Raw genomic sequence first — 15,509 nt, 5'->3', positions numbered from 1 at the left:
GCTCAGTCTGAGTAGAACTGATGATGATTGCCATGGTAACACCTTTATATGATGCCTTAGAAGTCATAGGTGACTTGGCATCCCTTCCAACACTACCAGCCAGGGCCCTCTCAGAACCCAGCCCAAGTCCCAAGAGCAATACCCCTAGCCAAGGGGAGGGAATGGCCTGTAGCTGAATTCTCAAAGAAAGCTGCGTGGTCCCCTGAGCCCTCCTGCAGAGGTCTGCACCTGCCATCATGTATGTTTTCTATAAGCATATATGCTGTTTGTGTAGTGGCTGAAGAGAACTCTCTCTTCTCTATAGCTGCGTACTTCAAGTGAAGGGATTCTTTATAATGTAAACCTGACAAATTCTGTTTGGGAACTTTTATTATTGACTTTTGAGGAGGAGGGGAAGGGGATTTATTTTCTAAGTGTGGGCATACCAAGAGATGAGAAAATAAACGGAAAGATACTCACATGGCCCCTTTCCTATTCTTCCCGGTACACTTTTACATTATAAAGCATTTATAAGAACACTCAGGTCTCCTGCCTTCAGCCAGATACCTGTGTAGGGAAGTGGGCAGAGTTTTGGCAGAGGTTGGATATGTTTCTCCTCATTCCACTGCCCTCACAACACCCCACTTTCTGGGCCATATGGAGACACAGAGTGTTTGCCAACTATAAATGTACTGACTGTGCCTTTTCCTCTGTGAGGTTTCAAGAAAAGTCTGGTGAGTGACTGGATCTATGAAACCTTTCTCTTTGATCTTTTTCTATCTGAAAAAGAGGAATTCTTCTGTTTGATAATTATTTTACACCGAAGAGCCAGAAACTGCTTTTCCCAGTGTCCTCACACCCTGTTGCCATCATTTCTGCTTCCCAGCTTCCTGGATGGGAAAACAAAGATGGCTCCAGCCTTGGCATTTCTGGGTATCTGCATATCAGGTACATTCGGTCACTTTGGGGTGTCTTGCCGGAGTCAGCTGCCTTGTAGGGAAGTCATGTGGCCAACACGTCAGGGTGAGTTCATGAGCTTTATGGGATCTTGCACAGTTATGGTGATGCCCCCTGGCCCTCAGGTTTCATACCTTAAATGTTGAGTGAAGGGATTTGGACAGGCAGGTGGGCAGGGACAGCGTCATAGGAAGAAAGGTGAGGGACATATGTATGTGTGATCTTGCACTCCAACCCAAGCTCCTCACCTTCCTCATTCTCATTGTTCTACAACATGTTACTTGACTAGCTCAAGTCAGGTCACCAGGTGAGCTATCCTAGATTGGATTGTAAACAGTAAACTCACAGCTGATAATGGTTTGTCAACACAAACAATTAAAAAAAAATAGCAATTTTGCTCCCATCTCCTCCCCCCATCTGGGGCCTGTGCATCAGTCAGAATCACGCAGGCTCTATGGCAGCTGAGGCCAAAGCTTCCCCTTGCTGTTTGCCATCTTAGCAGGGCACAAGGTAAGGTCAGGGCTCCCTGGCACACAGGGGACCTGGATCATAGCCACACTTGGCCTTTAATTATTCCATGCTTAGCCAGGAAGGAAAAACATGAGTCAGTCTGCCTCTCGATGCCAGAAGGAACCAGAATTCCCACATTAGCTTTTATTGCATTCTTTTCATTGAAGTGTGTTGCTTTTCTGACATTTGACACTCTGCCCTAGTCTTTAAGATGGATAAGGCCTTCTGAATGCAGCCACAGTGGCAGAGCCAGTTCTGAATCCATTCAGTGAAATATGCAGATACAATTTTAGGATCGGGAGGGTCCTCGGGAGCCACAGAATATGGTACCCCAGTTCTACTTTTGTATTTATAAAGGTGTGAATGCGTGCTCTGAAAAAGGAGTGGCTATTCAGAACTGAGATACTAGTGTGTACTTACACTCAGCACAGTAATAGTCGTACAGACATTTTACCCTATACCTGGCTCCTTCCTCCTCTTCCTCACTGTGCGCCTGTGTCTGAGGCAGTCCCCTCAAACCTCAAGCTTTGCTGTGCAACTTCTTTCTTGACAACCCCTATTTTTCTAGAACTGAGAGGGGTGTCTCCCAAAGGAAGCTGTGCCTACACATTCATCTTGTGGGGGAAGAAAAGGAGTGGACATAGTCCTGCTTCATTCAGAGAAGACCCATTTACCATTGAGCCAGACAGGTCATCCAGTCCCACTGTTCTGTGGAAGAAAATGAAGGATTAAAATTAAATTTAGCCATCAGGTAGCCAATTAACTGTGGATTTAGGATGCTGGCTGAGCTGGAGTTGGAAATTTCCAGCAGCGAGCAGAGAGAAGGATGTTGTTTCTCGAGACTCCAGCCTTAAGAGTCACCTCGAGAGTGACTTACCATGACTTTCTGCCCAGGCAGGAACACTAAAGGTGATGAATGGCCGTGAAGTCTTGGGGTGCCTACTGCTGGATTGTATCTGAGCTGCCTTGAAAAACAGGTTTTGGGGGTGCCTGTGTGGCTCAGTCAGTTGAGTGTCCAACTCTTCATTTTGGCTCAGGTCATGATCTCATCGTTGATGAGATTGAGCCCTGCGTTGGCCTCTGTGCTATCAGCATAGAGCCTGCTTGCGATTCTCTCTCCCTCTCTTGTTGACCCTTGCCCACTTGTTCATTCTCACTCTCTCACTCTCTGTCTCTGTCTCTCTCTCAAAATAAATAAACATGTAAGAAGACATAGAAAATGGGTTTTGGCATGAATTACGGGTGAAAGAGTAGGAGCCACATGGAGGGGATACCTGAAAGAGATAAGTTCTCAGTCTACCTGCTCTTGGCATTAAGCCCCAGCATGCATGTTTTTTTTGTTTTGTTTTGTTTTGGGTTTTTTTTTTGACGAACACTGAAAAATGCGTTGTCTGTTATATACACCACTGGTGCTGCTGGGGAATGTGCATTTGGAGACCTTTATCATATGTAGGCAATGGGTGTGAATGCCCAAGCAATTCTCTTTATTAGCAAGCACAAATTTTGGAGATGGTTGATTATAAATGGACCTCAGCCTGTGGCCACATAACCAAGCAAAATGAGACGGTCCAGTCAGGGAACACAGCCCCATTCACATAGTAGCCAACAATTTGGCTAACCAGCCTCAGATGCAAGAAACACCCTGCACGTGAGGCAAGCCTACACAGATGGAGGAACAGCGCAGTCCTACAGGGTGAGTAGAAATCCACCACAGTGCCCTCCGGATTTAAAAGTAAGTTTTAGAATAGCCCAGAGCAGATGTCATGATGGGACTAGGGAAGGATCCGCTCAGATCGTGTGACCTGCAAGCCATCTGCTTAATCCACACTCACAGAGCCACAGCATAGGGGGGTGTATTGGCTGGACTTTTCCAGCACCAAGGCCTTCTTGGGAAGATCAGCACATGAGGGATCTAGGGTATGTACAGAATGTGAACACTAAGAAGCAAAATCACCATTCCCCAGACCAAATAACAAAACTGCTAGGAGACGGTAAGGGGCTTTGCTGTCTCCTGCTCCTCAGTGCTTAGACCTTCCAGTTACAGCATGGTGCAGCATTTGCAAAGGAGAAAGTTTTCAGGAGCAATGCTGAATGTGTACAGGGAGCTCACTGAGATGCATTTGCAAGAAGGAAAGTACTATGCACTAACCACTTAGCATAGAGTTAGTGCCCTGGTCACAGAGCAAAGAAAGTTGGCAGAGTCACAAAGGATTTAGGGCTCATGGGAGACCCCAAGCAATGCTGAGGTGTGGGTGAGGAAGAAGAATACACAAATAGATGACCTAGTCTTACCTTACAGGTTCTAGACTTTTCTCTGGAGACTAGAATTGCCAACGCAAAGAGATAAACTATCATTTCCATGGGTCTTTAGAATTTTTAAAGTGCTTTCTCACTAGTTGATTTATCACTCGAAAGTTTTATAGTTGAGAAGCAGATTGCTGGAGACTTTAACTACTTTGACTCATTGGATTAGTTGCAAAACCAGTTTTAAACAACTGGTGCTTTTTATTTCAAGTTTAGGGGCTTTCTCTGTCACATTAAACTTCCTTCTACCTCTGTTGTTGTAGTTATTTCTAAGCCATTAACCCCTGTAAACTCAACTTGGGGGCCTGGCGTGGATCTCTCCTCAGCCTACAGGTCCATCTGTCTCTGCTTAGAGACAGACAAGACATATGGACCAGATTAAGAAGGGCGTCCCTGACCCTGTCCATCTTGCTATTCCATCTGTACCTTTTTCTTTCCATGAACCCTTGCAGACCCTAAACTGATTAAGGTTAACAGAGGATAGATAGGTCAATATTTGAGCTCAGGAACTGCTTTCTTTTGCTGTTCCTTCTTTGGTTAAAACCCCCTGTGATTCCCATCTGAAAAAGCACTGTAACATCACAAATAAGGACGTAGATTTCAGAGCCTGACTTAGTTCTGAATCCCAGCATGACGAATTATTCGCTGCCTTAACTGTCTCTATTTCCTCATCCATAGCGGGAATTAAAAATAACTGTGTTTTGGTCTTGTGAGAGACAAGATAAAATATATTCAGTGTCTGATATAGTGCCAAATACTTAGCAAGTGCATATTAAATTTTAGTTATTATTGCCTACCAAATAATAGTCCCAGACACTTTAGCAAGGCTCAAGGCTCCTCACAGTGTGACCTCCTCTCCCCGCCTTACACTCCAGCAAGCCTGGAGGCTCCTTCTTCTCATGCAAGAGATTCCCTCAAATCCCTGTGCTGTTCTCTCTGGGACTCATGGGGGAGGGCAGAAGGCTATTCCACTTAAGGAGGAAGAGCTTTTCAGACCCCGACTCTGCCCCCCATGGAAAGAGTGGTTCCTTGCAGAAATCACTTTGAGAACATGTCCTTTGAGAAAGGGTTGGAAGGGAGGGCGCTGGAAACTGAAGAGTGAAATTACAGTGAATGATGGGTAATTATACATGAAAGATCTGGAGGGCAACTTGACAATTGAGCTGGAAAAGTCTCATCTTTTACTGATGAGATGTAAGAGAAATGTGACTTTTTTTTTTCCTGGAGAGCAGCCAGTAACTTACCAAATAAGTAGGAAAGGCGTGGGGAAAACAGGTGGCCCAAATGAGTCCCAATTAAGGTGGGACCAGTACATCCTACCATGTGAAATTATCCTCAAATTTTAACATTAGAGTTAATTTTTAGACCTGATAAATTTCAGTAATTAGCTAGGCAGTATAAAAAAAACTTCTGATTATACATGGAGTAGCAAAGACTAACAAAGTGTTATCAAATGATTATATTTAAATGATTTGTAAAAAAGCACATGAATTATTTCAAAAATAATGTGCCTCAGTTTAAAGTGCTTTAAGAGTTTGTCCCCTGGTTTGATAAAACATTTTCCTTACAATCTTGTTAGCTTTGATAATGGCTTAAATAACTTGTATGCATGACTTTGGTAAAGGTACTTTAGCCTAGTGTATGTGTAAATTATGATATGTTTTAATTAATGTTAAAATTAATATTGGTGCTAAGTTGTTGAGACCTTTCTGGATTCTGTGGCTTTGTTATCCAGTATTCTTTTCATTTCAAATGGCAGTTTTCAAATCAGTGCTGAACATATGTTAACAAAACTGAGAAGCGAGTGTGCTTTTCTTCAACCACTCAAAATCTGAGCCTGAGTGGCTCCTCCTGTTTGAACAATGTGCAGAGCAATGACTAATCTTTATTTTGCTTTGGGCCTCTGTCTTATTACTATCCCTGGCTCAACTCTGTGGGAGTCAGGAGGGGACAAATCTCTCTCCCAACCCCTGCTGTATATTGGCGGCTACAATCAGTTGTTGAGATCAGAGTGTGCTGTTAAGGAACCCCATTGTCCAAAACAAGAGACACACACATCATACGAGCAATGGGTCAGAGATGCTCTTTGTTCCGTAGCAGAATATTTTACTAGGATCCTGGAGCAAAATTAATTATAGAGAACAAATTCTGTCCTTTATCCAGGTGTGTGGGAAGAGCAAGAAATTTGGGGCCTTCCTTCATAAAATGGGCATCTGTGAGTATGAACCTCTGAGAACCCGTTCAGATGCTACTGGACATAAAGGTCTCAGAGTTGAGGACCTGGGCTAAGCAACAGGTAAAAGCCTGGAGTGTGTGACCCTAAATCACCTGCCCATCCATTGATCCTACTCTGTTATCTCATTTTAGGGATATGGAAGAGTCTCCCTAAGCTTTTCCTTAAGATGAATGTAGCCTAGGGAAAGGAAGGTGACCTATGTAGTTGTTTTGGTGAAATTTTCAATCAAGTGATTACATTTTCCCATGGCACGTAGCTTAAAATTATACTTTTGTTTGCTTGTTTACTTGAGGTCTGTTCTTCCTACTAGACTTGGTAACTTTCGAGAAGCTAGGGACCTCAATTGTTTTATTTACGGTGGTAAACCCACACCTAGAAGAGTACCTGACATATGCTAAGGACTCCATCAGTGCTGTTATATGAGTGGATACAGGTGTGTTGGACCAATCCACCGTGAGTCCAGGCTCGTGTATGAGAAGACACTGTGATAGCTCAGGGGAAGATATTATCTTTGCCTTCTGAACACTCAGAGGGCATCACATGAGCAATGTAAGATTTATAAAACCTTGGGTTTAATTCCCAAATAAACATTAGTGTGGCAATTATATTGAAAATTAATGTAATTTTGAATATGACATCATTTACTAAGTAAAATAATGATTAGAAGTCTTTGCTCGTGACATATAGTGATGTAACCTAGGTTTGTGATACATTAAAAAAAATTAAGAAAGGAGAAAAAGTGCCGTTTAGAGCAACCAGCAACTAAGAACTGCAGCCTGAATTCTAGACAGTTCTACATGGCTGCAGACAGGTTCACCAGTGGCAATGTGGCTCACTTATTTAGTGATCTTATGCAAGGCACATCTTCCTGGGGATGCAGTTTCCTTTGCAATTAAGTGTATTTCAGGGGCCTTTTCCAGGTCTAGAATTTGGTGAGCTGTTTGACAGAGCTTGGAACCAAAACCTGCTGCAGAGGTTTACTGGTTCAGAGCAAGAGCTCCAACCATCATATAGTCTTGGGGATAGTCATTCCTATGTCCTAAAGTTATTAGTCTAAATAAAGAGTCACACTAAAAGTTCTTAGCATAGAGTCTAGCCAAGAATTAATATTCAGAAAGTTGGCTCTCATTATTTCTATCTTAAGTATTACATATTTATGCTCTCACCCTTTTTGTTATTGGAAAGCCTCAAAATAGAGCTGGGATGATTTTTCTTCAAGCTGCACAGCAAAAACTCATGATAGACAGTCGGTCATTTAATTTATCAAAGCCATCCTCTGTGTGACATCAGGACCTTGAATACTATGCTTTCCCCTATATTTTGAAGTGGTTTTAGGGTGTTGCTCATCTGTGCTTTTGAGGAGGTCATGCTATCCCTGACAGAGTGACTGTGTGTCCCACTGCAAATGAACTCCTTCATAAGCATAGATACACCACTATGGCATGATATGCCTTTCCCAATAGAGTTTCTGGCCCAGAGCAGAGGAGTAATTCCTCTCTCCTGGTTTCTTATAAATTCCCTGGAAATTGAGTTTGTCTGAAGACTACTAAGGAAGTAAAAGGCTATATTTAGAAAACATCAATAGACTGGGCTCCATGAAAGAAAGCACATTGTGGGGGAATGCCATCTGGTTAGAGGCAGCTTCACTAGTGCTTGCAAAGGGCCTTTGCCTTTCCAGGTTGGAGAGGGGGGTGTGGAGCAAATGGTGCGCTGGCCCTTCCTTTCACAAAGCGTGTGGACTCTGCAAGTGCCAAGGCTGTAAGCGGGATCTCCTGGGCCTGTGCTTGTCCAATTCCCTGTCGCTGTAAGGTTCCCTGTCCTCCCTGAAGTTTTCTAACTGTTTCCTTCTCTCCACCCCTCCTCCTTTTTTTTTTTTTTTTTTAAACTGCTTTCTGCTTGGATCCTCCATAGGAATGCCTTGGGGTAAATATTGTTTTCTCTTTTCTTTGAAGTAAAGAATACGGGAAGTGGGCTTGGAGGAGGGTGCAAGTACAGTTGGGAGGGAAGGAGCCTGCTCGTTGAGAAAGGAGCGGTGAGTTTATACGAGTGGTAAGTTCTCACTGACAACCAAGAGAACAAAAGTGAGGAGTCACCAAGCCTTCTTGGAAAGTGATCATTTTTATTGGTTGAGGTATGTATTTGGCTTAGAAGTTGCCTTTTTTAGGTAGGTAGCTATATGAATGTAATACAGTAAGAGAGTTTATAAAATATACAAAACCTCTGGATGCAAAAGACCTGATAATGCAATATTTTTGGATTATCTGTATTAAGAGTTCAAATGGAATAAAAGTGGCTTACAGGCCATGGCCTACAGCCATTAAGAGGGTCTTTAAATTCACATTCTGAGCAAAGCCAACATTCCTTGAATTCTATTAAATGTCTTCTTCCTACCTTGCCTTCTGTGGAAGAAGATGATCTTTTATCTCCCTGTCAGAGGGAATGCCGGCTATGGCAGAAGGACAGGGTAAAAGGCAGGCAGAAGCCCTTTAGTTCCCATCTGATGCTCTGGATCCCATTTCCCCGGGGCTGTTGGTGTAATGGTACTCTGGGCCAACATGAGGAAAGAACCAGAGCCTGAGCTCAGTCTTTAGAGTCTCATTTCCTACCATCTGTGTCTTTTACAAATTGCAATTGTGTGAATTGAATGTAAAGATCTCAGGGGATAAGAAGGGTGGAGGGAGAAATGCAGGTTGATTTATTCATTTCATTCCTAAAACTAAAAAGGGAAGCATATTTTATCTATTAGGAGCAAACATTTCCAAGTGGCTGAATAGGGAAGCTCATTAGCTGTAGGGCAAGGATAAAAGGTGGGCAGGGACTGGAGTTTGGGCCTTCTCCAACTGTATGGCTCTCTGCAGCTTGTGCTAGGTATAGGGCGCCTCCGATGAGAAGGGACCACGGAAGGGGCCAGCCATCCGCAGGTAGTGTGAGCCAGCGTCCTGGCAGGAAGCCTACGTGACATGCTTTCTCTGGAAGCGGCAGCCAACACAGCAGGGGTGTCCTGTCCCTACTGCCCTTCCTCACCCTGTTCTCCCCTGAACTAGTGAGTTCTGCCAAGGTGGCAAATGTAGAGTCAAGGAAAGGACTAGCTTAAGTCCTCTGATGAGACTTGCTTTCAACCAGGGGTTCCCAGTCCATTCAACGAATATCATTTGAGAGCCTGCTACTCAAGAAGCACCAGACCAGGCACCATGGGGATCCAGAATGGATTACCAGTCATATTCCATAGTCGATCTCTCTTCCATTCTCATTCTGCTAATGTGTTAATAACCAGCATTACTTTAGCCATTGGGGAGAGGAAGTGTTTATTAAAATACTTATTACATGGATGCCTTTGTGCGTGCTCACGTGTTCTTCTGTGTGAATATACATGAGTGTGTGTGTGTGTGTGTGTGTGCACGCACACGCGCATAAGAGTGTGTTCAAAATAGGGAGTGAATTGAATCTTTTGTGGGGTCTTCCTGAAGGGGGTCTACTCTGACCCAATATCTGGCCTCTTGCCTCACTATCCCCCCTTTTGCCTTGTTGTTAATGCGGTAGTGTGAATGCCACTTTCATTTCTCCCCGTCTTCTGATCCCTGGGGGCCTCTCCCCTGCAGAACTAACAAGGGGCGGGACATCAAGACCATCAAATCTCTGAGGGTGCTCCGAGTTCTGAGGCCGCTGAAGACCATCAAGCGCTTGCCCAAGCTCAAGGTAAGGTTTTCCGAGTCCCCTTCTCCCATCTTGTCTTTAGCCGTAGTCAGCCTGCTTTCAGAGAATTATTTCTGAGAATAGTCCTTTGGCTCACACAGGGACTGGGGTCCTTTCATCGGCCTGAGTGAAAGGTCTTTGTTTAAAAGAAAAATAACCAACATGCCAAGAAATCTATGAGGGGGTCCAGACCCAGGTGGTATTTTATACATATCTGGCTGTGGCATGTCACCCAGAAAGCACCCTGTGTCATTAAGGTGGACCCAGAACACCAAAATGGAAGTAGCAGAAGTCTTCTAACTGTGTTGTGGCCGAACAGCAGGTCATGCTGAGTAACCAGGGATGGGTAATTCTAGAGAAGGAAAGGATTTACTAGCCCTGCCCCTTCATATTTTTAAGGCACAGATAGGTCAGCAACTTGCCCAAGAACATAGTCATTTTTGGCAGAAGCAGAGAATGAGGAGGAGCTAACATGGATTAAGTTCTTCCTGTTTCCAGGGCCTGCACTTCCATAGGTATATTACCTTGATTCTCCTCCTTTCTAACCAGTGTCTCCCTGCTCAACCCTCCTGGGGCTTCTTCCCTGGCTGAGCCTTCCTGCCCTCAGGGTGTGCTTTACCATTCAAGTCCAGTTGGCTAACACATTGAACCCTCTTCGCCCCACACATATACTGCTGTGAACAGAAGCTGAAGCCTCACTGGGGAAAAAGTTTTTCCTCCTGAATTCCTGTGAGTGAGAGTTAGCCACCCTGAGGGAGGAGGCCAGGACGCCTGGTTCACAGCCCTGAGGTCCACTCCCTGATGCCCAGGCCACATGGCCAGCCAGAGTGAGCCACAGCACCAGGCCTGAGCATGGTCTTCAGGGGCTACGCACACTGTTCACTACAACAACCTTGTACCTGGTAATAGACCCAGCATTGTTCCAGGCCTCGGTCCATGTCCATAAATATTCATTCCTTTCTGCTCCACCCCAACAATACCGCCAGGGGGCTGGGGCCTTAACCAATGTTGTTAGCTGCAGCCCAGGCTCCAACGGTCTCTTCTCTTCTGAGCTATGTTGGGGTCCTAAGGAGATTGCAGACCACATAATGAGATTAGTTAATAGGCTGGAGAATGCGACCCCAGCCTTGGCTAATTCCACTTAATTAGGAAGCGCTGGCTTCTTGCTTTCTCTGCAGCTCCATCACCTGGGGGAAGTGTAGGTGGCTCTGATGATTCTACAAGGCTGCGTGCCGCTCACATACCCCGCAGTGTTGAACTAATTAAACCAGTGATAGTCACCCAGCGCTGTGAAGAAACAACTGTACCGATGTGGCAACTGCACAAATGCAGTCCCACCATGGGGCTCAACTCTCCAGTGAGCTAAACCTAAAAACCTAGAAAATAACCTAAAAATGGCTTGAAATGTGTCGAATTCCTGTGTAACTCCCCACAGCTCAGGGCCTAGAATGGATTCTGCAGAGTGACATCCAGGCTTGTGACCAAAGCACCAGTCTGATTCTGTCCACCCAGTCCTCCCTTCTCTATGGGAAGGCTGCTCTCCATCCCTTCCTACATCACCTGTTGACTCCTCATCCCCAATACAGCTGGCTTTAAGCTAGAGAACATGTGAACATGTGAAGTATTGAACATGTTTTGATCGAATGTATGGATTAATTCAAATTATCACTAAAATAAAGGTGTAATTTACTGCGCTCTCTGATCCATTTAGAAAGGTAAAGAGAAAACCATATGCATGCAATATATAAACCAAATCTAAGAAGGCCACCAAATAGATGTAAGGTTAGGGACAAGCCATGTAATGGCTAAAATGGGCTAAATGCTCTCAGAGATCCTTTCTGCGATAGATTTCTGTGCCTCCCACTAACTGGAGTACACCTATTGGGATCCCACAAAGGACTTCCACCACTGCCTGGTGCCTTTTGGCCTCTACTGCTTTGGGGTTTACTTTCAGTTTCAGAGCACATGTGCCCTTCCAGGTGGTAGGTCCTGGCAGTGATGACCAGTTTGGAAGCCACCTCTGAATCCCATGAGGTCACTTGTTAGTAAGGTGATATCTCCTGAGGCACCTTCTCAGTGGGGCTGGCTGGTGGTGATGTGGCTCTAGCTCTGCTCTAGGCAAATGCACAGGCCATTCCAGGGACATACAGTACTCTTCACTTCTCTTTGCAGGCTGTCTTTGATTGCGTGGTGACTTCCTTGAAGAATGTCTTCAACATACTCATTGTCTACAAGCTCTTCATGTTCATCTTCGCTGTCATCGCAGTTCAGCTCTTCAAGGGAAAGTTCTTTTATTGCACGGACAGTTCCAAGGACACAGAGAAGGAGTGCATGTACGTGCAGCCAGCACAAGCCACTCACTTTCTGCTAAAGCATGTTCCAGTGATGCCCACTTAACCCTCCACAGATAGGTCTTCTCTTTCTCTCTTACCCATCTCTCATTTCTTCTTTTAGGAAAAAAGGCAAAATAGGAAACTGCTAAACTTTTGTGTCACACACAGTACATGGCATTTTACATACTGTTTTTCATTATCAATCTTTACAGTGACCTTTTGAGATAGGTTTCATTTACATACTCTAGATGTGAAAGCTGAGGCTCAGGAAGTTTAAACTGCTCAAGGTTGCACGGTGACTAGTAAAAGGATTAGGATTTCATCTTCCATGTCTACTGGGCACCTAATACCACTTTTATTATGCAATGATAGACTGCCTTTAATAATACACTGCTTTCTTCCTTGCATTTGTATCCTGATTATGACTCAGCCACATGATTGAAGTTTGTAGAATTTCCTTACTCTCCCACGAGCTGTAGTGAAGAGGCCCTATTTCATTTGTACTCTTGTTTTAGAGGCAACTATGTAGATCATGAAAAAAACAAGATGGAGGTGAAAGGCCGGGAATGGAAGCGCCATGAATTCCACTACGACAACATTATCTGGGCCCTGCTGACCCTCTTCACTGTCTCCACAGGGGAAGGATGGCCTCAGTGAGTGATGGGTTTGAGTTGGCATGCTTGTCTGTGAGCTGGGATAGGGCCACATGGTTGCCTTGAGAAGCTTATTCAAGATGAATGAGGCTAACCCTTTGTTATTATACCAGGGAAAGTAAGTGGTTATGAGTGGGTGAGAGATGGAAGAGAGGAGGAATGAAAAAACCTAAAGCAAAAATCAAGAGGGAGATAACAAAGTCAGAGATGTTTGAAACTCTTCTTGTTTTAGCCAATTGAGTTGAGTGGAGTCATCTGACTCTTGTAGAGCAAATGAGTTTTGAATGACTCTGCACCCCTTAGAAGAATTCCCTGGGGACTGTTTTGAATACATTTATCCTCCACGTTGGCCCTTCACCTTGGGATTGAGGGTTAAGAATGAGTTGGAAGACTCAGAGACACTTTCTGTGGTCACACCTCTATGAAGAAGACAACAGAATGCAGTTTCTTAGGCTGCTAATGTCTGATTTTTCAGAGACTTGGCAATTATTAAGACCCCACTTTCTGGTGGCAGCATACTCTAGTTGGCAGTATGCCAGGAAGTCCAGGGTTCTCTTGGTATTGAATATGACAACCTAAGCTATAAACTAATGTCACTCTGTTGTTTAGCAGTTGGATGCATGATGGAACAGGGCATAGAAAAAGCAGTGGATCTGGGGTCACTGGATCTTCACCACCTTGATTATGGACCCTAAAAATTATGGTGGATCTGCAAAGTCAAAGAAGTCATATAAGAAAATATAATAGGTGGCACATCTCGTAATGAAGCCTTGATTCAGAGCCACTGCCAAGATTTCCATCCACCATCCAAGCCCCCTCATTCTGTCCCTACAGAGTCTTACAGCATTCTGTTGATGTGACAGAGGAAGACCGAGGACCAAGCCGCAGCAACCGCATGGAGATGTCCATCTTTTACGTGGTCTACTTTGTGGTCTTCCCTTTCTTCTTTGTCAATATCTTTGTGGCTCTCATCATCATCACCTTCCAGGAGCAAGGAGACAAGATGATGGAGGAGTGCAGCCTGGAGAAGAACGAGGTAAAAATAAGTGGTCTAGAGCATGGGACAGCAGGGGCTCCCGAAAGGGCTCTTGGACAGCAGTGGTAGGAAGGAGGACTGAATTTTCTTGACTTTATGAAAAAGGACAAAGAGATGGGAAAGATTAATTATTCAGTCATTAAGTAAACATTTTTTTAAGAATCAGCTCTTTTAAGACTTAGGCATGAGGCACAGAGAACTGGAAGGTTTAAGATGTAGTCCCTACCCTTATGCCGTGAGTAGTCTAGAGGTGGTAGTAAAAGATGTGTGCCAAATTTACAACATTAAGACATTTGCGTACCTGGCTCTGTCCCTCTGTGGCATGTATTTGCTATAAGGATAGGGAATATGACTTGCTTATTGCTGCTTTTCCAGTAACAAGCATAGTTCTGGCACATTGTCGAGCTCATTATTTTTGTAACGGAAAGGAACCAGAGACTGTTAGAGACTATGAGAGAAATACAAATAAAGTCCTCTGGGAATGCGTAGGGAGATAGTTTTACTTCTGACCGAGAGCATCAGGTAAGGCTTCCTGCCTAATCATCTCAGCCACAGGCTGTGTAAAAGGACATTACTAGGAACCATAAAGTCCATATCCCATATGATATCCCAGTGCTGTGTACAGTTAAAGTGACCATGCACCTGTAGTTTTGTCTACATAATCCCTGTTGCCATCTTTCCTTTTGCTTGTCTAGCCCTATCTTTGTTTTCATACACTGTCCTGTTTTTCTAGCCACCTAACAGAGAGCCCACCAATGTGCAAGGTTTAGGGAACTTGAGTTTGAGCTAATAGCTGTGACTTTCCTTCAGAGGGCGTGCATCGACTTCGCCATCAGTGCCAAACCTCTCACCCGCTACATGCCGCAAAACAGGCATACCTTCCAGTACCGCGTCTGGCACTTCGTGGTGTCGCCGTCCTTTGAGTACACCATTATGGCCATGATCGCCTTGAACACCGTCGTGCTGATGATGAAGGTGAGGGGGTGGTGGCTTGCAGGCATTCAGGAGACTGAGCCTTGGGGCCCGTTCCCTCACAGAGCAATTACATGTGCACTCGAGACACTGGGCAGACACTCCAGCATTCAAGTCTGTTGCCTCCTTACCTCCTTTAACACTGTGGAATCTCTTTTTGATCTTGTCCCATTCAACAGCCCAGCTTCTGGATCTTTAGAGCAAAATGCAGTGAGACACATTGTAGCAAAGAAGTACAGTAGCTCCCAGGACCAGAGATGCTGATGGCAGTCAGATTCAGTCAGATTCAGACAAGAGTGGAAATGTGTGATCTAGGTGATCATGGGGTTCTAAAGGAGTGTTGGAAGAGGTTTGATCTTATTTAATAAAAACTGGTAAAGTAATTAACTCCAGAAAATGTTTCTATCCTGCCCACCTTCATCTCTAGGAAGACTGGCTATTTTGCTAATAAGTAGCCACAGCTAGGCATGGTCTGTGCTCTCCTCTGTTTTGTTTTGTTCTGCTACATGGGATCCATCGTCCTTCTCTCCAGCACTCGATGCACGTCTCTCCTCTGACACCACACACCAGAGTGTCCCCCAAGGGCAGGGATGAGAGATGGCCAGCCTCAGTGACAAAGAATAACCCCTTTACCTTAAGGGTTTGATTCTTTTTCTCCTCTTTTCTCTTCTTGGCAGTACTACTCTGCTCCCTGTACCTATGAACTGGCCCTGAAGTACCTGAATATTGCCTTCACCATGGTGTTTTCTCTGGAATGTGTCCTAAAGATCATCGCGTTTGGCTTCTTGGTATGTCATGGCATTTATCCCAGCATCACACTTGTCTTCCCTTCCTTT

General features: G+C 44.5%; 1 protein-coding gene across 8 annotated transcripts in view; it reads left to right on the top strand.

The window, feature by feature from the left end:
* Nucleotides 1-15,509, top strand: part of CACNA1E (calcium voltage-gated channel subunit alpha1 E) — a 489,630-nt gene that overhangs the window by 433,262 nt on the left and 40,859 nt on the right. For all 8 annotated transcript variants that reach the window (XM_058701273.1, XM_058701270.1, XM_058701274.1 and 5 more), the window contains 6 exons: nucleotides 9,586-9,682; nucleotides 11,852-12,012; nucleotides 12,528-12,665; nucleotides 13,500-13,701; nucleotides 14,512-14,676; nucleotides 15,351-15,461. In XM_058701273.1, the coding sequence (XP_058557256.1) occupies nucleotides 9,586-9,682; nucleotides 11,852-12,012; nucleotides 12,528-12,665; nucleotides 13,500-13,701; nucleotides 14,512-14,676; nucleotides 15,351-15,461 (874 nt within the window). The remainder of the gene's footprint in view (nucleotides 1-9,585; nucleotides 9,683-11,851; nucleotides 12,013-12,527; nucleotides 12,666-13,499; nucleotides 13,702-14,511; nucleotides 14,677-15,350; nucleotides 15,462-15,509) is intronic.

Source organism: Neofelis nebulosa, chromosome 15, assembly GCF_028018385.1.
Source record: "Neofelis nebulosa isolate mNeoNeb1 chromosome 15, mNeoNeb1.pri, whole genome shotgun sequence".
NCBI classification, from domain to species: domain Eukaryota; kingdom Metazoa; phylum Chordata; class Mammalia; order Carnivora; family Felidae; genus Neofelis; species Neofelis nebulosa.
Note: the sequence above shows the minus strand (reverse complement) of the source record. Positions and strands in the feature narration are given on the sequence as shown.